Here is a 23,542-nt window from a genome sequence, read left to right on the forward strand (position 1 = left end):
TTGTTATCTCTGCAAAAACTTCTTGATGAAGTCCCCACTCTCCTGGATGGAGATCGTGTCTGCTGAGGAAATCTGCTTCTCAGTTGTCCACTCCCGGAATGAAGACTGCTGACAGAGCGCTTACGTGATTTTCCGCCCAGCGAAGAATCCTGGTGGCTTCCGCCATTGCCACTCTGCTCCTTGTCCCGCCTTGGAGGTTTACATGAGCCACGGCCGTGACGTTGTCAGATTGAATCAGAACCGGTAGGTCGCGAAGAAGATTCTCCGCTTGTCGTAGGCCGTTGTATATGGCCCTTAAATATAGAATGTTGACATGTAGACAAGCCTCCTGGCTCGACCATAGTCCCTGAAAAATGTCTTCCTTGTGTGACTGCTCCCCATCCTCGGAGGCTCGCGTCCGTAGTCACCAGAACCCAGTCCTGAATGCCGAACCTGCGACCCTCTAGAAGATGAGCACTCTGCAGCCACCACAGGAGAGACACCCTGGCCCTGGGGGACAGGCTTATTTTCTGATGAATTTGAAGATGGGACCACTTGTCCAGAAGGTCCCACTGAAACGTCCTCGCATGAAACCTGCCGAAGGGGATCGCCTCGTAAGTCACCACCATTTTTCCCATTACTCGAGTGCATTGATGAACTGACACTGTGTTCAGTTTTAACAGGTCTCTGACCATGTTCTGGAGTTCCTGGGCTTTTTCCATCGGGAGAAAAACCCTCTTTTGTTCTGTGTCCAGAATCATGCCTAAGAACAATAGCCGAATCGTTGGAACCAACTGTGACTTTGGTAGATTTACAATCCAGCCATGCTGCTGGAGCACTCTCAGGGAGAGCGACACGCTTTTCAGCAACTGATCTCTCGATCTCGCTTTTATCAGGAGATCGTCCAAGTATGGGATAATTGTGACTCCCTGCCTGCGCAGGAGCACTATCATTTCCGCCATTACCTCGGGCCGTGGAAAGCCCAAACGGCGTCTGAAACTGGTAATGACAGCCCTGTACAGCGAATCTCAGGTACGCCTGATGAGAGGGATATATGGGGACATGAAGGTATGCATCCTTTATGTCTAGTGACACCATAAAATCCCCCCTTCCAGGCTGGAGATAACTGCCCGGAGCGATTCCATCTTGAATTTGAACTTTTGCAAGTACAGGTTTAGGGATTTTAGATTTAGAATGGGTCTGACCGAGCCATCCGGTTTCGGAACCACAAACAGGGTTGAATAGTACCCCTTCCCCTGTTGAACTAAGGGAACCTTGACAATCACTTGCTGTTGACACAGCTTTTGAATTGCAGCTAAACTCCCTCCCTTTCTGGGGGAGAAGCTGGTAAAGCCGTTTTGAAAAATCGGCGCGGAGGCACCTCTTCGAATTCCAACTTGTAGCCCTGGGATACAATTTCCATCGCCCAAGGATCCACATCTGACTGAACCCAGATGTGGCTGAAGAGTCGAAGACGTGCCCCCTCCGGCACGGACTCCCTCAGTGGAGCCCCAGCGTCATGCAGTGGATTTAGTAGAAGCCGGGGAGGACTTCTGCTCCTGGGAACTAGCCATGGCAGGCATTCTTTTCCCTTTACCCTTACCTCTGGCGAGGAAGGAAGAGCCCCGACCTCTTCTGGATTTATGCGATCGAAAGGACTGCATCTGATATTGTGGTGTTTCTTTTGCTGTGGGGGAACATAAGGCAAAAAAGAAGATTTACCCGCGGTAGCTGTGGAAACCAGGTCCGCGAGACCTTCCCCAAATAACACCTCACCCTTATAAGGCAAACTTCCATATGCCTCTTGAGTCAGCATCACCCGTCCATTGGCGGGTCCACAGGGCTCGCCTAGCAGAAATCGCCATGGCGTTGGCTCTTGAACCAAGTAGCCCAACGTCTCTCTGAGCGTCTCATATATAAGACTGTGTCTTTAATGTGACCTAAGGTCAATAAAATGGTATCCCTATCTAGGGTATCAATGTCAGCTGACAAGGTATCTGTCCAAGCTGCTACCGCACTACAAACCCAAGCCGATGCTATTGCCGGTCTGAGCAAAGCACCCGTATGTGTATAAATTGATTTTAAGGTAGTTTCCTGTCTGCGATCAGCAGGATCCTTGAGGGCCGCCATGTCTGGAGACGGTAGCGCCACCTTCTTGGACAAGCGCGTTAAAGCCTTGTCCATCTTGGGCGAGGATTCCCACCGTACCTTGTCCTGTGCAGGGAAAGGATACGCCATAAGAATCCTCTTGGGAATCTGCAGTTTTTTGTCTGGAGTTTCCCAAGCTTTTTCAAATAACGCGTTCAGCTCATGAGATGGGGAAAGGTTACCTCAGGTTTCTTTTCCTTAAACATGCATACCCTCGTGTCAGGGACAGAGGGGTCATCTGTGATATGTAAAACATCTTTTATTGCAATAATCATATAATGAATACTTTTGGCCACCCTTGGGTGTAACCTCGCATCATCGTAGTAGACACTGGAGTCAGAATCCGTGTCGGTATCAGTGTCTGCTACTTGGGACAGGGGGACGTTTTTGAGACCCTGAAGGGCCCTGTGACACAGTCAAAGCCATTGATTGACTCCCTGTTTTATCCCTGGATTCTGCTTTGTCCAATCTCTTATGTAATAAAGCCACATTTGCATTTAAAACATTCCACATATCTAACCAATCAGGTGTCGGCGTTGCAGACGGAGACACCACAATCATCTGCTCCACCTCCTCCTTAGATGAGCCTTCTGCTTCAGACATGCCGACACACACGTACTGACACTCCCACACACTCAGGGATATATCTATATGGAGACAGTCCCCCAATAAGGCCCTTTGGAGAGAGAGTTAGAGTATGCCAGCACACACCCAGCGCCACCGGACACTGGAATAAAATCCCAGTTAGTGCAGCGCTTATATTATATTATATATATATATATATATATATATATATATATATATATATATATATATATAGCGGTTAGGTTCGGCACTCAGTCGGGTATGAAGCTTATTACTTGCTGCGGTGCCTTCTGCGATCTGTAGCAAGATCCAATAGATGAAGGTGGAAATCAGCGGCACTCAGCAGACTGCATAATGAGTTAAATCGTCTTTATTGTGGTCCTACGCCGTTTCGGGGACTGCGCCCCGTCCTCAGGGACAAAACATACAATACGTATGATTTGTCCCTGAGGACGGGGCGCAGTCCCCGTAACGGCGTAGGACCACAATAAAGACGATTTAACTCATTATGCAGTCTGCGGAGTGCCGCTGATTTCCACACACACATACATATATATATATATATATATATATATATATATATATATATATATATATGGCGTAGTGAGAGTATGGCGCCAAAAGTATCGGTGTGTAGGCCGGCTATATAATTAAAAAAAAAAAAATTAATATACATAAAATATAGTTGCCAGAGGTGTAGACACTCCTTTAGGGATAAAAGGCGTCAGCTGACCCCAAAAGATAGGCAGTGATAGGCTGCCTGTTCGTTAAAAATGTGCAAGGGAGGGTAGGGGTAATAGCGACTAACAGTGTCTACACTTTAAAGGATATATATATGAAAAAACGATAATAAACCGTATTTCTAAAAGATGGGGGGGTATTTATTATAAAACAGACATTTAATAGCAATTAAAAAAGATACATATTTTGGAATGATATAAAAAAGGTTAAGAAAAATGAAAAGGGTTGGATTCAATCGTTTAAAACGTGAATTTGGACTTAATTAAAGCATAAAAACATAAAAACATAACTGGAACATTAAAAGTATATAAGAGTATTTCAGATAAGAGAAAGGTGCTTATCTTTAAAAAAGGAAGGTCACTTGAGGTATACCCAACGCGTTTCGTCCATCTGACTTCATCAAGGGGTAGAGGGCTAATGAGCAGTCATTCTATTTGTAGGCAAGGTGATTAACAATGTGGATGTGACATCACTTCCTGTTTGGAGTTTATTAATTGAACAGTTACATGTGGCATATAGATTATTAGAAAATGTAATTTCCCAGGGATAGAACAGTAATGTTTAGTCTATGTGGGATGAAATTAGCTCAAAAACGAGTACTGTATCTGACATTAGGCTGTGAGACAAGGTGATAAGAGTCCAGGGGCGCTTTTTGCCCCACTTCCGCCCCGCTTCCTGCGTCCGATATTGCGCACTGCGCATGCGCACGATGCCCCACTTCCGGTATCGCGTCTCTTTTCAGGCGCTGCGCTGCCCCACTTCCTGTATGTGTGGACAGCGCATGCGCCCGTTCTTCAGCCTCTGGTAGCCGCGTCTCTATGTGAGCGCTATCCCTCTTGTGATTTTTCTGTTGAGGGGGCGGCACTTCCTTGTGTCTTTAAATTGATTGGGTCATTAGAGTTGTCAGTCATCCCGGCGGCCATCTTTAAGAAGCTTTATAATGCAGGACATGTTCATAGGGTGCCATTATCAGCTTATGCGGATTTGCATATAAAAACAAACACATAAAACAATGATTAATACCTTATAAGGAGTTTAGTCCGTTTTATGATTGGAGCATGGGGAAAGTTATAGGAGAAAGAGGTCATATTGCTAAATAAAGATTCTATATATATCTTAAAAATAAATAAATAAATAAAATAATTTTTTGGACCGCAGACTGGGCTTTTAAATAAATATTAAGGGAGCATTTATAAGCATACTGCCGAGAGAATTTTAAAATTGGTAGTTGCATATAGTGTCTGGTTTAATAATGCACTATTCTTAAAATAAATATATCTATTTTTACCATTCATGCTTGTACTGTGTATTAATTTTCACCAGTGAGACGTACACAGAATAATGCAGAATAATGCAGAAAAATGCAGGCTACACATGCATTACGTAGGAGAAGGAGGGTTAAATTATGTATAACAGTGAAATAATTCTTTGTGTGTGTGAATACATATATTAATAGGTGCTGGATGGAGCGCAAGGTGGTAATATTTTATCAGTGCAGTATAAAATACAGAGTCTTTACGTAAAGAGAATTAAGAAGATATACGGTGGTCAATGAGCCAGTATTTATGTTAATATTTTACATTGCTGGTGTGTTCATGAGCTCACTGTATCCTACATTGTACAGTACCCAGTCTTCCCAAGTGGTTCCCCGCTTGGTACTATTTGGGCCCTACACTGCTTAGCTTCCAAGATCGGGCGAGATTGGGTGTCAGCCAGTGTGGTATGACTGTATCTTGTGGACAAATAACTGAGTCGCACAGCAATCCGACTTTATTAACATGACAGGCAAATTGACAAGCTAAACAAGTGCTTGGTGCTGTGATTTAAATTGAACTAATATATAAAGTACCACGTGTATGGAGGTTCAATATATATACCCCCGAGAGGTAAAGAGAGAGATAAGGATAAAAATAAAAATTGAGACCGGAACATGGCTCCTTATCACAGGAACGGTGCGATCTCGTATCCTTCATTAAATCCCAAGGGATGGGTAGTTTTCAGCTGGAAGATCCAGTACATCTCTCTCTGGGACAACTTCTTCGCTAGATCTCCTCCTCTTTCGCCGCTTGTGACGTGTTCAATCGCCTTGAAGGACAGTTCTTCCGGGTTGGAATGATGTTCTTGTTTGAAGTGTCTATAAAGTAAATGTGTCTCCAACTTGTTCTTTATGCTGCGTATATGTTCTTGTATTCTGATTTTTAACGTCCTCTTTGTTTTGCCTACATATTTTTTATGACAAGTACATTCCATGAGGTAGATAATTGACGTGCTATTGCAGTTCATAAAGTCCTTGATTTTGAATTCTTTAGTGCCGTCGGTATTACTGAATGTCCTCCTATTAGGGTTCAGGAATCTGCAGATATTGCAATGTCCGCATTTGTAAGCTCCAACACATTTTGGAAGAGATCGTTGATTGCCTTCTGATGGTAGCGCTCGTAGCATGCTGGGTGCGAGAATGTCCTTTAGATTTCTAGATTTACGAAAGATCAACTCCGGTTGTGCAGGTAAAATTTCTTTAAGGATGGGGTCCATCAGAAGTATGCCCCAATGTGCTTTTAATGAGGTCCTGATGGAGTGTTCATGGCTGTTATAAGTTGTTATGAAGGAGACGGACTCCTTTCTCTCTGTTTTCTCTTTGTGAGTAGTTGTTCTCTCTCAAGGTTTTTTGTTCTCTCCATGGCTCCGTCCAGTATAGTTTTAGGGTACTTTTTTTCTTCGAACCTTTTTCTGTAAATTCCGAGTTGTGCTTCACAGTCTTCAGTCTTATTGCAGTTTCTCCTGATTCTATGAAATTGGGAGTAGGGGATATTATTTTTCCACTTTTTGGAGTGACTGCTCTTGTAGTGAAGATAGCTGTTCCTGTCAACATTTTTGATATAGTTTTTTGTGGAAACTGTCTCTTCCTCTCCAATTAAAAGCAGATCCAGAAACTCAATTGATTTTTTATCCATATTGTAGGTAAAAGACAGATTAAAATCATTGAGTTGTAAAATTTTAAAAAAGTCCATAAAAGAATCAGAGCTGCCATCCCAGATGATCAAAATGTCATCTATATATCTTTTGTATAGAATGACATGTTTTTCAAAGTATTGCGTGTTATACATATACTTCTCCTCCCATTGGCCCATAAATAAATTAGCGAAACTCGGTGTGAAAATTGTGCCCATTGCTGTGCCGCATTGTTGCAAGTAAAAATTGTCTAAAAATTTAAAATAATTCCGGCTTAAAATAAAATTCATCAATTCGCAGATAAAATTCCTATGTGCTTCTGTAAGGGATGAGTCTTTGTTGAGATATACCCTGCTAGCTTCAATTCCTTTCTTGTGTTCGATACAGGTATATAGCGATTGGACATCAATGGTTATCCATATATACGAGTTTTTCCATTTGATGTTCTTCATCTCATTTAATACCATAGTGGTGTCCTGCAGGAATGATGGTAACTTTTTAACATGTGGGTTCAAAAAAATGTCCACGTATTTAGACAAATTTGATGTGAGGGAATCTATCCCTGCAACAATAGGTCTTCCAGGCGGGTTGGACAAGCACTTATGGATTTTTGGTAAAAAATAAAATATGGGGGTAGTGGGGTTGGATTGCATTAGAAATGAGTATTCGTCCTTTGTGAGAATGTTGCTTCTCAGACCTTGTAGAAGTAGGGATCTGAGTTCGTCTATGAATGCGTTTTTTGGGTCATCTGGTAACAGTGCATAGGAGCTAGTGTCTCCTAAAAGTCTTTGTGCTTCTTGGACATACTTGTCTCTGTCCAGGATGACCAACCCCCCCCCCCCTTTATCAGCCGGTTTTATAACTAGTTGCTTATTTTTTTGGAGATTTTTTAGTGCTTCGATTTCTTTGTTATGGAGATTCTTATTCACCACCGGTGTTGGTTCTGTTTCGCATAGATCTTTTTTCATTAGGTCGTAGAAAATGCTAATGTTGCTCCCTTTTGATTCGACTGGATAATATTTGCTTTTTGGTTTAAGTCCAGATTTTGAGCTTGCTTCATAATTTGATATGACGGCGTTCTCTTTCCTCAGGAAATGTCTTTTTAGCGTAAGTTTGCGTACAAATTTGTTAAGGTCTATAAAAGTATCGAATTTATTTAGACCTCCTGAAGGTGCAAATGATAATCCTTTACTGAGAAGTGAGTGTTCTGAGTCGGTGAGTACATGTGTAGATAGGTTGAATATTCCTTTGTCTCCAGTTCCGTGGGTTACAAGTTTCTCTTTTTGAACTCTTTTCCCCCTACCGCCCCGCTTTCCTCTACTTCTGCGAACCTTCTTTTGAGCGGAGAGGCATGTTTGACGTCCTCGTAAATTGTGCTCCTGGGTGGATCTTTTGTTCTTGCTCCCTGTCGTAAGGATAAAAAATCTTGTTCACTATTGGTTCTGAATCGATTGAGTGTATTGAATCTATTGTGTGTTCTGATGGATGGTGTTGCTGGCGAGTCATCCCTTCGTCCTGGTCTCGTTTTTTGCGGAATAGTCTTCCACTGGTATTTTTGTTCAGTTTTTTGAGATCTGTCAAAGGTCTTGAATCTGCTCCAATTTTTGACGTTGCCTTGTTCATAATCCCTCTTGGAGCAGATTCAAGACCTTTGACAGATCTCAAAAAACTGAACAAAAATACCAGTGGAAGACTATTCCGCAAAAAACGAGACCAGGACGAAGGGATGACTCGCCAGCAACACCATCCATCAGAACACACAATAGATTCAATACACTCAATCGATTCAGAACCAATAGTGAACAAGATTTTTTATCCTTACGACAGGGAGCAAGAACAAAAGATCCACCCAGGAGCACAATTTACGAGGACGTCAAACATGCCTCTCCGCTCAAAAGAAGGTTCGCAGAAGTAGAGGAAAGCGGGGCGGTAGGGGGAAAAGAGTTCAAAAAGAGAAACTTGTAACCCACGGAACTGGAGACAAAGGAATATTCAACCTATCTACACATGTACTCACCGACTCAGAACACTCACTTCTCAGTAAAGGATTATCATTTGCACCTTCAGGAGGTCTAAATAAATTCGATACTTTTATAGACCTTAACAAATTTGTACGCAAACTTACGCTAAAAAGACATTTCCTGAGGAAAGAGAACGCCGTCATATCAAATTATGAAGCAAGCTCAAAATCTGGACTTAAACCAAAAAGCAAATATTATCCAGTCGAATCAAAAGGGAGCAACATTAGCATTTTCTACGACCTAATGAAAAAAGATCTATGCGAAACAGAACCAACACCGGTGGTGAATAAGAATCTCCATAACAAAGAAATCGAAGCACTAAAAAATCTCCAAAAAAATAAGCAACTAGTTATAAAACCGGCTGATAAAGGGGGGGGGGGGTTGGTCATCCTGGACAGAGACAAGTATGTCCAAGAAGCACAAAGACTTTTAGGAGACACTAGCTCCTATGCACTGTTACCAGATGACCCAAAAAACGCATTCATAGACGAACTCAGATCCCTACTTCTACAAGGTCTGAGAAGCAACATTCTCACAAAGGACGAATACTCATTTCTAATGCAATCCAACCCCACTACCCCCATATTTTATTTTTTACCAAAAATCCATAAGTGCTTGTCCAACCCGCCTGGAAGACCTATTGTTGAAGGGATAGATTCCCTCACATCAAATTTGTCTAAATACGTGGACATTTTTTTGAACCCACATGTTAAAAAGTTACCATCATTCCTGCAGGACACCACTATGGTATTAAATGAGATGAAGAACATCAAATGGAAAAACTCGTATATATGGATAACCATTGATGTCCAATCGCTATATACCTGTATCGAACACAAGAAAGGAATTGAAGCTAGCAGGGTATATCTCAACAAAGACTCATCCCTTACAGAAGCACATAGGAATTTTATCTGCGAATTGATGAATTTTATTTTAAGCCGGAATTATTTTAAATTTTTAGACAATTTTTACTTGCAACAATGCGGCACAGCAATGGGCACAATTTTCGCACCGAGTTTCGCTAATTTATTTATGGGCCAATGGGAGGAGAAGTATATGTATAACACGCAATACTTTGAAAAACATGTCATTCTATACAAAAGATATATAGATGACATTTTGATCATCTGGGATGGCAGCTCTGATTCTTTTATGGACTTTTTTAAAATTTTACAACTCAATGATTTTAATCTGTCTTTTACCTACAATATGGATAAAAAATCAATTGAGTTTCTGGATCTGCTTTTAATTGGAGAGGAAGAGACAGTTTCCACAAAAAACTATATCAAAAATGTTGACAGGAACAGCTATCTTCACTACAAGAGCAGTCACTCCAAAAAGTGGAAAAATAATATCCCCTACTCCCAATTTCATAGAATCAGGAGAAACTGCAATAAGACTGAAGACTGTGAAGCACAACTCGGAATTTACAGAAAAAGGTTCGAAGAAAAAAAGTACCCTAAAACTATACTGGACGGAGCCATGGAGAGAACAAAAAACCTTGAGAGAGAACAACTACTCACTTACAAAGAGAAAACAGAGAGAAAGGAGTCCGTCTCCTTCATAACAACTTATAACAGCCATGAACACTCCATCAGGACCTCATTAAAAGCACATTGGGGCATACTTCTGATGGACCCCATCCTTAAAGAAATTTTACCTGCACAACCGGAGTTGATCTTTCGTAAATCTAGAAATCTAAAGGACATTCTCGCACCCAGCATGCTACGAGCGCTACCATCAGAAGGCAATCAACGATCTCTTCCAAAATGTGTTGGAGCTTACAAATGCGGACATTGCAATATCTGCAGATTCCTGAACCCTAATAGGAGGACATTCAGTAATACCGACGGCACTAAAGAATTCAAAATCAAGGACTTTATGAACTGCAATAGCACGTCAATTATCTACCTCATGGAATGTACTTGTCATAAAAAATATGTAGGCAAAACAAAGAGGACGTTAAAAATCAGAATACAAGAACATATACGCAGCATAAAGAACAAGTTGGAGACACATTTACTTTATAGACACTTCAAACAAGAACATCATTCCAACCCGGAAGAACTGTCCTTCAAGGCGATTGAACACGTCACAAGCGGCGAAAGAGGAGGAGATCTAGCGAAGAAGTTGTCCCAGAGAGAGATGTACTGGATCTTCCAGCTGAAAACTACCCATCCCTTGGGATTTAATGAAGGATACGAGATCGCACCGTTCCTGTGATAAGGAGCCATGTTCCGGTCTCAATTTTTATTTTTATCCTTATCTCTCTCTTTACCTCTCGGGGGTATATATATTGAACCTCCATACACGTGGTACTTTATATATTAGTTCAATTTAAATCACAGCACCAAGCACTTGTTTAGCTTGTCAATTTGCCTGTCATGTTAATAAAGTCGGATTGCTGTGCGACTCAGTTATTTGTCCACAAGATACAGTCATACCACACTGGCTGACGCCCAATCTCGCCCGATCTTGGAAGCTAAGCAGTGTAGGGCCCAAATAGTACCAAGCGGGGAACCACTTGGGAAGACTGGGTACTGTACAATGTAGGATACAGTGAGCTCATGAACACACCAGCAATGTAAAATATTAACATAAATACTGGCTCATTGACCACCGTATATCTTCTTAATTCTCTTTACGTAAAGACTCTGTATTTTATACTGCACTGATAAAATATTACCACCTTGCGCTCCATCCAGCACCTATTAATATATGTATTCACACACACAAAGAATTATTTCACTGTTATACATAATTTAACCCTCCTTCTCCTACGTAATGCATGTGTAGCCTGCATTTTTCTGCATTATTCTGCATTATTCTGTGTACGTCTCACTGGTGAAAATTAATACACAGTACAAGCATGAATGGTAAAAATAGATATATTTATTTTAAGAATAGTGCATTATTAAACCAGACACTATATGCAACTACCAATTTTAAAATTCTCTCGGCAGTATGCTTATAAATGCTCCCTTAATATTTATTTAAAAGCCCAGTCTGCGGTCCAAAAAATTATTTTATTTATTTATTTATTTATTTTTAAGATATATATAGAATCTTTATTTAGCAATATGACCTCTTTCTCCTATAACTTTCCCCATGCTCCAATCATAAAACGGACTAAACTCCTTATAAGGTATTAATCATTGTTTTATGTGTTTGTTTTTATATGCAAATCCGCATAAGCTGATAATGGCACCCTATGAACATGTCCTGCATTATAAAGCTTCTTAAAGATGGCCGCCGGGATGACTGACAACTCTAATGACCCAATCAATTTAAAGACACAAGGAAGTGCCGCCCCCTCAACAGAAAAATCACAAGAGGGATAGCGCTCACATAGAGACGCGGCTACCAGAGGCTGAAGAACGGGCGCATGCGCTGTCCACACATACAGGAAGTGGGGCAGCGCAGCGCCTGAAAAGAGACGCGATACCGGAAGTGGGGCATCGTGCGCATGCGCAGTGCGCAATATCGGACGCAGGAAGCGGGGCGGAAGTGGGGCAAAAAGCGCCCCTGGACTCTTATCACCTTGTCTCACAGCCTAATGTCAGATACAGTACTCGTTTTTGAGCTAATTTCATCCCACATAGACTAAACATTACTGTTCTATCCCTGGGAAATTACATTTTCTAATAATCTATATGCCACATGTAACTGTTCAATTAATAAACTCCAAACAGGAAGTGATGTCACATCCACATTGTTAATCACCTTGCCTACAAATAGAATGACTGCTCATTAGCCCTCTACCCCTTGATGAAGTCAGATGGACGAAACGCGTTGGGTATACCTCAAGTGACCTTCCTTTTTTAAAGATAAGCACCTTTCTCTTATCTGAAATACTCTTATATACTTTTAATGTTCCAGTTATGTTTTTATGTTTTTATGCTTTAATTAAGTCCAAATTCACGTTTTAAACGATTGAATCCAACCCTTTTCATTTTTCTTAACCTTTTTTATATCATTCCAAAATATGTATCTTTTTTAATTGCTATTAAATGTCTGTTTTATAATAAATACCCCCCCATCTTTTAGAAATACGGTTTATTATCGTTTTTTCATATATATATATATCCTTTAAAGTGTAGACACTGTTAGTCGCTATTACCCCTACCCTCCCTTGCACATATATATATATATATATATATATATATACATACACACATATACACACACACACATACATACATACATTCACTGCGCCAATGAAATGTGCCCCCCCCCCCCTCTCTTTTTTGCCCTCTGTAACCGTGTTCAGCAGGGGAGAGTCCGGGGAGCCAGCTTCTCTGCAGTGTGCTGTGGAGAAAATGGCGCTGGTTAGTGCTGAAGGACCAAGCCCCGCCCCCTCACCGCTCAAATTATTTATACTGGCAGGGGTTTATTAATATACTGCCTCCGCAGTATCTACTTTATATGCCAGTGTCACTAGAGGTTTTTATTGCTGCCCAGGGCGCCCCCCCATGCGCCCTGCACCCTCACAGTGCCCGCTGTGTGTGTCTGTGTGGGAGCAATGGCGCGCAGCGTTACCGCTGCGCGTTACCTCAGTGAAGATCTGAAGTCTTCTGCCGCCTGTGAAGTCAACTTTTCTTCTTAATACTCACCCGGCTTCTATCTTCCGGCTCTGTGAGGAGGACGGCGGCGCAGCTCCGGGACGAACGGCGAGGGTGAGATCTGCGTTCCGACCCTCTGGAGCTAATGGTGTCACGTAGCCTAAGAAGCAGAGCCTATCATTCAAGTAGGTCTGCTTCTCTCCCCTCAGTCCCACGATGCAGGGAGCCTGTTGCCAGCAGTGCTCCCTGAAAATAAAAAACCTAACAAAAAGTATTTTTCAGAGAAACTCAGTAGAGCTCCCCTGCAGTGCACCCAGTCTCCTCTGGGCACAGGATCTAACTGAGGTCTGGAGGAGGGGCATAGAGGGAGGAGCCAGTGCACACCCATTCTAAAGTCTTTAGAGTGCCCATGTCTCCTGCGGAGCCTGTCTATACCCCATGGTCCTTACGGAGTCCCCAGCATCCTATAGGACGTAAGAGAGAGAAAAAGCCTCCCAGTTTTAGCTGCAGGTTAAACAATGAATTCATTTGTTTTTTTATAGAGATGCTGGAAAAACATGATGCAGCAGTTATTCAAAACAGCATAACCTTTCCATTGTCACTGTGGTATTTCAGGAAGAAACAGCACTTATTTGGCTGCAATGGCCATGTAAATAAACACTGCATATTCTGTAGCACAGATGTTATGCAGAGACTGCAGGGGGAACTCTTAGAACACAGGTTCTCAAACTCTGTCCACATTACCCCACACAGTGCATGTTTTGCCGGTCTCTTCACAGAATCACAAGTGAAATAATTAGCTCCATCTGTGGACCTTCTAAAATGTGTCAGTGAGTAATTATTACACCTGTAAACCTGCTGGGTTACCTGCAAAACATGCACTGTGTGGGGTAATGAGGACCGAGTTTGCAGACCTATGTCTTAGAAGGATGTGACTGCAGAACAGTATCTTTTTAAAGGGACTGCCTTGTTATACCCCTCTTCCACCAAAAACCCAGGTCCAACCTGGGTAACAGAACATGGTTTCAAGCTGTGTCACAGCAGGGTAATTCTGCACACCCGTCCCCCTACACAAATATTCTATATTGTGTATTTATAGGTGCACCTCCCCACCAGTCCCCGATTGTTTTTAAGTAGGGAACCTACAGTAGCATTTTCTGACTGCACATTTGAACAAGGCACAATTAAGGTAAAGGGGGCTACACACGGAGCAATAATCTAAGCCACAGGTTCTCAAACTCGGTCCTCAGGACCCCACACAGTGCATGTTTTGCAGGTCTCCTCACAGACTCACAAGTGAAATAATTAACTCCACCTGCGGATCTTTTAAAATGTGTCCGTCAGTAATTAATACACCTGTGCACCTGCTGGGTTACCTGCAAAACATGCACTGTGTGGGGTCCTGAGTAGGGAGGCCAATCCCGGGATCGGCGGGATCCCGGGATTTGGGCCTTAAAATGCCGGGAGCGGCACCCGCCTGTCAGTGTCTGCGCACGCCTATGCCTACTGCCTCACTACCTCCCGCACCGCTACCTACCCCCTCCCTACCTCCCGCACCGCTACCTACACCCTCCCTCCAGCGCTGCTCCCTACATCTTTCCCTACTGCAATCCCGGGATTGACCGTTTTTCAATCCCGAATCCCGGGATTGAAAAAACGGCCCGGGATTGGCCTCCCTAGTCCTGAGGACAGAGTTTGAGAACCACTGCCCTAAGGTAACGCTTCCTCCCAAATCCAAAAATCCAAACCCCATTACGTTATCTGCCTTACGCTTTGAGTTATGGTTAAAAACGCACATTTTTCGAAAAGACTTAAAAAACGCTAGGTTCAAATAACATTAGATATCCCAATTTTTTTGTATGTGCTTAACAAAGGTATACATTACTTTCACACAAATATATCAGCATGGTACTTTGTTTCATAGTTGAGAAAAAATTAAGTAAAGTTCAATTATTGTGGTACCACATACATAATTAACACAAGAAATCAGGAAATGTTAAAACTTAAACATAACTTGAGTCCCTAACTTATTTAATGTCACAGAATACATAGTAAAACAATCAAGAAAACATAAAGAAACCCATGGCATACTGGCAGAACCAGATAAATATAGAGGGAAAGCAATTCCTGTACAAATCGTTCATTAGGTACAGCGGTTTTACGAAGATGATGAACATTCTCGCATGTGCCATGGAAAGAAAGTCTGTTTCTGCAAATGTTCCAGGACGAAAAAGAATTCACAAACAGAAAAGGCTACTCCTAGTAAACTTGAAAGAGCTTTATCTTGCTTTCAAATACCGATTTCCAGACATTCCAGGTGGATTGTCTAAGGTTTGTTCCTTACGACCGACATGGTGTGTTAGTTAGCGTTGCGGCAAGAGGTATGCATTCTGTGTGTGTTTGCGAAACTCACCAAAACGTAACAAATTATTGGTTGCTGCTCTACCACTACAGATGGACTACAAAGACTTAACTGAAATCCTTGTTTGTTCTTCAGTCTCAAAAACTTGTATGCTTCATCGATTTGATAGATGCCCAGGTCTGGCAGCCCTTCAGGAAATAGTTGAAAAACTCTTTCATGTTAGTGACATGGATGATGAGGACACAATTGTTTATAAGCAGTGGGTCCACAGTGACCAAAGTAAATTGGTTACAATCACTAGTACTGTGGAACAATTCTGTGAAGTTATTTGCAGTGCTGTTAATGATGCAACAGCCTGTCTGTATACAGCAAAGTCGCTGGCTGAATACCTACGCCAGTTGAAGGAAACCATTCGACCAGAAACAGAAGCTATGCGTTACTAGATTTTGCAGAAATTATTCATTTGTGTGTCAGGATGCAATTCAAGGATTCTACTGGGACACTTCACAAGCAACACTTCACCAATTTGTGTATACAGATCGAGCAACGCTCATCTATGCTGCGATGCGTGCGCACGGCATACGCATCGCGGCCTAGTGCAAATGCACTGTGCTGCGACTGATCACAGCCGGCGTTGACTCCATAGGCTTCCATTGGCGTGCATTTGCGGGCACACTTGCCGCGAGGCAACGATTAGCTTGGCTACATCTGTTTTTTTTAGGCAAGATGATTGTGTGACACTTTAAACTGTGTGAGTATGTGTGTTATAAGTGATACTCGTGACCATGTAGCCATAACTGCGCATGCCTCCATTACGGTAGTTATGAAACACTTTAGTGGAACTATTACTAAAATTGTAGTATGTTCACTACTTTAGTGATGGTGCTAGTAAACGTCTAGCTACCCGCACCAGTCTGCAAGCAGTGGAAACTCATCACATATTGACATCTTTGGACCTGTATAGCTGGGCTGAAAAGATACATAGCGTAAGTTTTTCTACATGTAACAAAATGAAATACAAGACTGCAAAACCAAGCTGCATAGCCGTCTAGAAACAGCAAAGACTGTGGTAGGAACACTTGCTCATCACCAATTTCGGCCTATTAGTTATGATGAACTACACATATTCGGATCGTCATCAGACGACATGAGGACAGCAGGAACCACAGTTGGGAGGAGGAATATCTAATTACAGGTGAAAATATATCGGGCGATATTTCCTGATGTTTCACCCAAATGTAATCGCATGTAAAAAAAAAACTAAAAAAAATGATCTCCCAAAAACACACTGGTTCAGTGAAACCTGTTTAAACCTGTTTGTTTTTGGAAGAAACAGCCCCGTTTCCGTGGATTTCGTTTCGCCTGCCAGAGGCGCGGCTTTACAGGGCTAACTGGATAGCCCTCCGCGGGACAATTAGCCGAGTTAATTTACCGTGGCCAACTGCATAACCCCTTTAGTGTGCTATGACCACAGTCATAAAAAAAATGTAGACAAAAGTGATCTGCAACCTGGAACATACATAGCAGCAGTGTGGTATATTCAATGTAATGAGGAGGAACAAGATGTGCTGGTACACTTTATGAAACTAAACCAATGAACAAATGTGTTGTCCTGGCCTTCAGTGTTTTGTTCCTTTTATTCATGTCCCCTGTGTAACAGAAGTGCCCACTATCCAGGGAAGTACTGGAAGGCACTGTCTATTGACACTTTAAGCAAAAATTACATACCGTTACAACAGGTACCAAACAAGGGAAAGATAATGTAATTCTTGACTCAACTTCAGTTATGGACTCAAGTTATTTTAAATTTTATGGTTTCTTGTGTTAATTATGTATGCGATAATAGGATTTTAATTACCTACCGGTAAATCCTTTTCTCGTAGTCCGTAGAGGATGCTAGGGTCCACATTAGTACCATGGGGTATAGACGGGTCCACTAGGAGCCATGGGCACTTTAAGAGTTTAATAGTGTGGACTGGCTCCTCCCTCTATGCCTCTCCAACCAGACCCAGTCTAGAAAGTGTGCCCGAGGAGACAGACATACTTCTAGAGAAGGAAATACACAGATAGTGGCGAGATTCACACCAGCTCACACATACAAAGCAAACCAAGCTAACCAGCTTGAAACAATTCAGCAACGGCTGAACAACAGTACTTAACCAAGTAATAAAGCAGTACTGAACCAAGTAACAACCGCAGGAGAACAAAGCGCTGGGTGGGCGCCCAGCATCCTCTACGGACTACGAGTAAACGATTTACCGGTAGGTAAGTAAAATCATATTTTCTCTTACTAGAGGATGCTGGGGTCCACATTAGTACCATGGGGATGTACCAAAGCTCCCAGTACGGGAGGGAGAGCGCGAAGGCTCCTGCAGAACTGATTGACCAAACTTTAGGTCCTCAGAGGCCAAAGTATCGAACTTGTAGAATCTAGCAAACGCGTTCGACCCTGACCAAGTAGCCGTTCGGCAAAGCTGTAAAGCCGAGACACCCCGGGCAGCCGCCCAGGAAGAACCAACCTTACGAGTAGAGTGGGCCTTAACAGATTTCGGACACGGCAATCCTGCCGTAGAATATGCATGCTGGAACCTGCCGTAGAATATGCATGCTGGATAGTGAACCTGATCCAGTGAGAAATCGTCTGTTTAGAAGCAGGACACCCAATTTTCTTAGGATCATACAGGACAAACAGAGTCCGATTTCCTGTGACGAATAGTCCTATTCACATAGATCTTCAGAGCCCTTACAACATCCAAGGACTTTGATGGAATTGAGGAGTCAGTAGCAACTGGCACCACAATAGGTTGGTTGATATGAAAGGCCGACAACCTTTGGAAGGAACTGCTGACGCGTCCTGAGCTCAGCTCTATCTTCATGGAAAATTAAGTAGGGGCTTTTACAAGATAGAGCCCCCAATTCCGACACACGTCTAGCAGAAGCTAAGGCAAACAATGTAACAGCCTTCCACGTGAGAAACTTAACCTCAGCCTCCTGTAAAGGCTCGAACCAATCCGATTGCAGGAACTGCAACACCACGTTAAGATCCCAGGGTGCCGTAGGAGGCACAAAGGGAGGCTGGATGTGCAGAACCCCTTTCAAGAAAGTCTGAACCTCAGGGAGGGAAGACAGTTGTTTCTGGAAGAAAATGGACAAGGCCGAAATCTGGACCTTTATGGATCCCAAACGCAGGCCCACATCCACACCTGCTTGCAGGAAGAGGAGAAACCGTCCAAGTTGAAATTCCACTGTAGGAAACTTCTTGGATTCACACCAAGATGCATACTTTTTCCAAATGCTTTCACGTTGCTCCTTTTCTAGCCTGTATCAGGGTAGAAATGACCTTGCTTGGAATGCCCTTCCTAGCTAAGATCTGGCGCTCAACCTCCATGCCGTCAAACGCAGCCGTGGTAAGAACACCTCCGGATGGAGTCTCCACTCTCCTGGATGGAGATCGTGACTGCTGAGGAAGTCCGCTTCCCAGTTGTTCACTCCCGGAATGAAGATTGCTGACAGCGCACCGCGTGCTTTTCTGCCCAGAGGATGATTCTTGTTACCTCTGCCACTGCAGTTCTGCTCTTCATTCCGCCCTGTCGGTTTATGTAGGCCACTGTCGTTACATTGGCCGACTGTACTTGAATCTTGTAGAAGGTGTGCCACTTGTAGAAGACCGTTGTCCAGGATGTTTATTGGAAGAATGGATTCCAGATTTGACCACCTTCCTTGGAAGGTTTCCGCTTGGGTGACTGCGCCTCAACCTCTGAGACTTGCATCCGTGGTTAGAAGGATCCAGTTCTGAATCCCGAACCTGCGTCCCTTGAGAAGGTGAGGCAGCTGGAGTGAAATCCTGGCTTTCGGCGACAGACGTATCCACTGGTGCATGTGTAGGTGAGATCCCGACCACATGTCCAGGAGATCCAGTTGGAAGGACCGTGCATGAAATCTTCCGTACTGTACAGCCTCGTAGGAGGCAACCTTCTTCCCAAGAAGGCAAATGCACTGATGAACCGATACCCGGGCAGGTCTCAAGACATCCCGAACCATCGTTTGTATTACCAATGCTTTTTCCACCGGTAGAAATACCCTCTGCACTTCCGTGCCGAGGATCATCCATAGGAAAGACAATCTCCTTGTCGGCTCCAAATGTGACTTTGGAAGATTCAGGATTCATCCGTGTTCCCTGAGCAGTCGAGTTGTGAGAGCAATGGACTGCAACAACCTCTCCCTGGACGATGCCTTTATCAGCAGATCGTCCAGATACGGAATTATATTCACCCCCTGCTTGCGGAGGAGAATCATCATATCTGCCATTAACTTGGTGAACACCCGCGAGGCTGTGGAGAGGCCGAATGGCAGTGCCTGGAACCGATAGTGACAGTCCAACAGCGCAAATCTGAGATAAGCCTAGTGTGGCAGCCAAATCGGAATGTGGAGGTACGCATCCTTGATATCTAGAGATACCAGAAACTCTGCCTCCTCCAGCCCTGAGATCACCGCTCTCAGAGACTCCATTTTGAACTTGAATTCCCTTAGATAAGGGTTTAACGACTTCAGGTTAAAAATTGGCCTGACCGAACCATCCAGTTTCTTTACCACGAATAGGTTTGAATAATAACCCTTGTTTAGCAGATGAGGTGGAACTGGGACAATGACATCTGACCTTTCAAATTTGTGAATGGCTTCCTGAAGGATAGCCCTGTCTGTCAGCAAAGCTGGCAAGCCTGATTTGAAGAATCTGTGAGATGGGAGCTCTTGAAACTCCAGTCTGTACCCCTGGGACACAATATCCTGCACCCAGGGATCCAGGCCGGATGACACCCAGACGTGACTGAAACGTCCGAGTCTCGCTCCCACCTGCCCGTTCTCCAGGCAGTGAGGTCCACCGTCATGCTGAGGATTTTGAGGAAACAGAGGCAGGCTTCTGTTCCTGGGAAACTGCGGGTACAGGTCTTTTGGATTTTGCTCGACCACCTCTGAAGAAAGTGGTAGGAGGTTTGGACTTTCTAGCCTTTGCGGTCCGAAAGGACTGCATTGTGGACGTAGAAAAGGGTTTCTTCGTCGTCTGAGTGGCTGAGGGAAGAAAGGTTGACTTACCAGCGGTTGCCGTGGAGATCCGCGCATCCAATGCTTCCCCGAATAGAGCCTGACCTGTGAAGGGTAGGTTCTCCACACTTCTCCTGGATTCCGTGTCGGCAGACCATTGGCATAGCCAGAGTCCCCTACGTGCTGAGACAGCCATGGACGATGTCCTTGCAGTCAGATTACCCAGGTCCTTCATGGCCTCCACCATGAACCCCGCAGAATCCTGTATGTTACGTAAAAACATGTCAATGTTAGATCCATGGTATCTAATTCCTCAAGCAATGCACCTGACCACTTTACTATGGCTTTAGAAATCCATGCACAGGCAATGGTAGGCCTTAACGCCACGCTTGAAGCAGTGTATATGGATTTGAGCGTAGTCTCAATCTTGCGGTCTGCCAGTTCTTTCAACGCAGTAGACCCAGGTACAGGTAAAACTACCTTTTTTGACAGCCTAGAGACAGAGGTGTCCACTATAGGTAGACTTTCCCACTTTTTCCTATCCTCCTCAGGGAAGGGAAAAGCGACAAGAACCCTCTTTGGGATCTGGAATTTCTTCTCCGGGTTTTCCCAGGATTTTTCAAATAACGCGTTCAATTCTTTAGACGCAGGGACATTTATGGGGGCTTCTTGTTGTCAGTGAAATAAGCCTCCTCAACCTGTTCAGGGGACTTGTCAGTAATCTGTAAAACATCCCTAATAGCCTCAATCATGAGCTGTACCACACAGGATAGCTGGAGTTATGTGGAGGGGCAGCACTCCCTGTCAGCGTCTCTTGGTGTGGATCTGCAGGGAGAAAATGGCACTGGTGAGCTGCTGGGTCCGCTCTGAGAAGCTCCGCCCCCAAACATGGCAATCATTATAGAGGAGGCGGCGCTGTGCATCATTGGGAACAGTCAAAAGCTTTGAGCCTGTTGGTGCCTCGGATCAAGATCTTACTCTACACCCCGATGTTAATCCTTGTGGAGCCCAGTGTACCCCGCAGGAGAAAAACAGTTTTTGGCTCAAGCCCTGAGTGTCAAATACTATACTACTTCTGACATGTGGTGTCTTAGACAATGACATGGTTAAGTGTCATATCTTCTCTGGAAAGCACTGTAGAATATAGTAGTGCTAAATATTAACAATAATGAAGTGTTGCTGCAACACCTAGGTTAGAATAATGTTCATACAAGTACTCTTGCTGTATAACTGATCTCATACCCTTATTAAGGACTCACGTACACATTGCATGCAAGCTTTAATAGTGAGCGCTGGATGCAAGACCAGAAGATGCACAGTGCTGCTGAAACCTTGTGGCACCATATCAATACTAACATACAGTATATTGGTATGCATAGCCCACTGCAAATGTGTAGCAGAGATATGTTCTTCATGGAGATCAATGAGCCTATATAAAGTGGAATTTAAGATGCATTCACCATGTAGTACAGTGCTTCTCAAATTTTGTCCTCATGACACACTAAGACCATTTATCAAGCACTGTATTTGCCATGCGATCTAGGCGCGATAATATTGGCCACGATCGTATTGCAGAATGTATGTACATTGGGCAGATGTATGAAATATCACCCGCATAGATAGTACTCAAGCATGATATTCCTAAAAACTGGGACTGTTGTGGGACGATTCAATTGTTTTGGGCTCCCATCTAAAGTGAAAGGAGATATTCAATTGTTTGTGTGACCAGCCGTGCATTGACCACACGCTCGAGCACAAATGCACGAAATTAGCTGCATAAATTGTCTTCTCCCGTGAAAGATGGCGTGCGTGCTGCAGGTATGGCATGGCCAGAACTCACACCCAGCCGCTGCCACAAAGCCCTTCTTTGCATAGATTTCTGCTTGTATCTCAGGAGGGTGTGAACAGAAATCAGCAACGATTGGAGACTCGGGACTGGGCGCCCGAAACAATTGAATAGTTCCAGGATGTTTTAGACAGGAACTATTTTTTTGCACCCAGAACTGAATCGGCCCTTTATGGTGTTTCTTGAGGACAGAGTTTAGGAAGCACAGACCCCCAAACGAGCAAAAAGGTCAGCCATGGACCATGGTAATTAAAGCAGCTTGTATATAGGAGTCCTATGAGGCCACCTGGTCCACTCAGCAAAACTCTGCAGGAAACACCATGTTTGTGACAGATATTACAGTAACTATGAGGTGACAAGAAAGCAGTGATCCATGCTTGCTAGTTTCTCAGAGGGCATACATATATTGGGTCATTTTATGAGGCAGCTTTCCTTCCCTTATTACATGTGTTACAGTACCCAGAGCAGCCCCTGCCTGTGTCTTATGCCAGGCTGTAGGACAGGCAGTGCACATGGCTACTAATACCGGAAGATGCATATATTATATATTATAGATATAGTATGCAGGCCGGTCACTGTAAGCTGGCTGCTCCTAGCCGGCACCTCACACACTGGGACCCCTGTGTGTGCCCGGCCTGGGCAGTGTGACATACGGATGGCATGTAACTACTCACGTTGCACGCTGGGCTCACGCCCGCTGCTGCACAGCTGCCCAAACGCTTGTACGTCATCAGCTGTAGCTGTCTCGCAGCCCGTATTGGCCCGGTGTCTGCTCTCAGTGCCCTGCACACAGTCGCCCACATGCTGCTCCTGCTACCTGGGTCACACCGCGTACGCGCCGGCACTGCTGAGGTTCAGTCGGTCCTATATCGGGGATGGATTGCATAGTCATTACAGTGCTGTCAAAGTCAAGCACTATCCAAGCTCGACTTATTCTGTCTGGCCGTGTGAAGTTTATAACGTTTCTTTGCTGCCATCTAGTGGCCAACCTGCTAGCGGCGCATGTGTGGTTTTATCTTGTCATAGAAGTTTTCCCGAACTACGCGAACCAGAGGTGCTTTAGCTCGCCATCTGTTTAGGAAGTGGAACTACAAATGTCAGCATGCCCTGTAAATAGCTCTGCAACCGTTGTCGATATATTTTTTTATATGTTGTAATTGCCCCTTGGACAAAGGCAATGTCTCTAACATTTATAATACATCTGTAAAGTGTTTCCTTTAGATGCTGTCTTCTCTTATACAAATGGTGCCATCATACCGCAAGTAAATATCATGTACATACTGTATAGAAACGCAGAAGTGGGCACACT

General features: G+C 43.7%; 1 protein-coding gene and 2 pseudogenes across 2 annotated transcripts in view; 1 reads left to right on the top strand and 2 right to left on the bottom strand.

Moving 5' to 3' along the window:
- FXN (frataxin) overlaps nucleotides 1-23,191 on the bottom strand; it is a 112,218-nt gene extending 89,027 nt beyond the window's left edge. The window contains exon 1 of one of the 2 annotated variants that reach the window (XM_063913917.1): nucleotides 22,908-23,185. In XM_063913917.1, coding sequence (XP_063769987.1) covers nucleotides 22,908-23,036 — 129 coding nt within the window. In that variant the 5' untranslated portion in view covers nucleotides 23,037-23,185. Of the gene's footprint in view, nucleotides 1-22,907 lie in introns of both variants that reach the window. The other variant, XM_063913918.1, reaches the window with a different exon arrangement.
- LOC134945850 (5S ribosomal RNA) lies at nucleotides 5,069-5,187 on the bottom strand (annotated as a pseudogene).
- On the top strand, nucleotides 10,854-10,972 carry LOC134948450 (5S ribosomal RNA; annotated as a pseudogene).
- Nucleotides 23,192-23,542: the final 351 nt, after the last annotated feature.

Source organism: Pseudophryne corroboree, chromosome 1 (genome assembly GCF_028390025.1).
Source record: "Pseudophryne corroboree isolate aPseCor3 chromosome 1, aPseCor3.hap2, whole genome shotgun sequence".
Classification (NCBI taxonomy): domain Eukaryota; kingdom Metazoa; phylum Chordata; class Amphibia; order Anura; family Myobatrachidae; genus Pseudophryne; species Pseudophryne corroboree.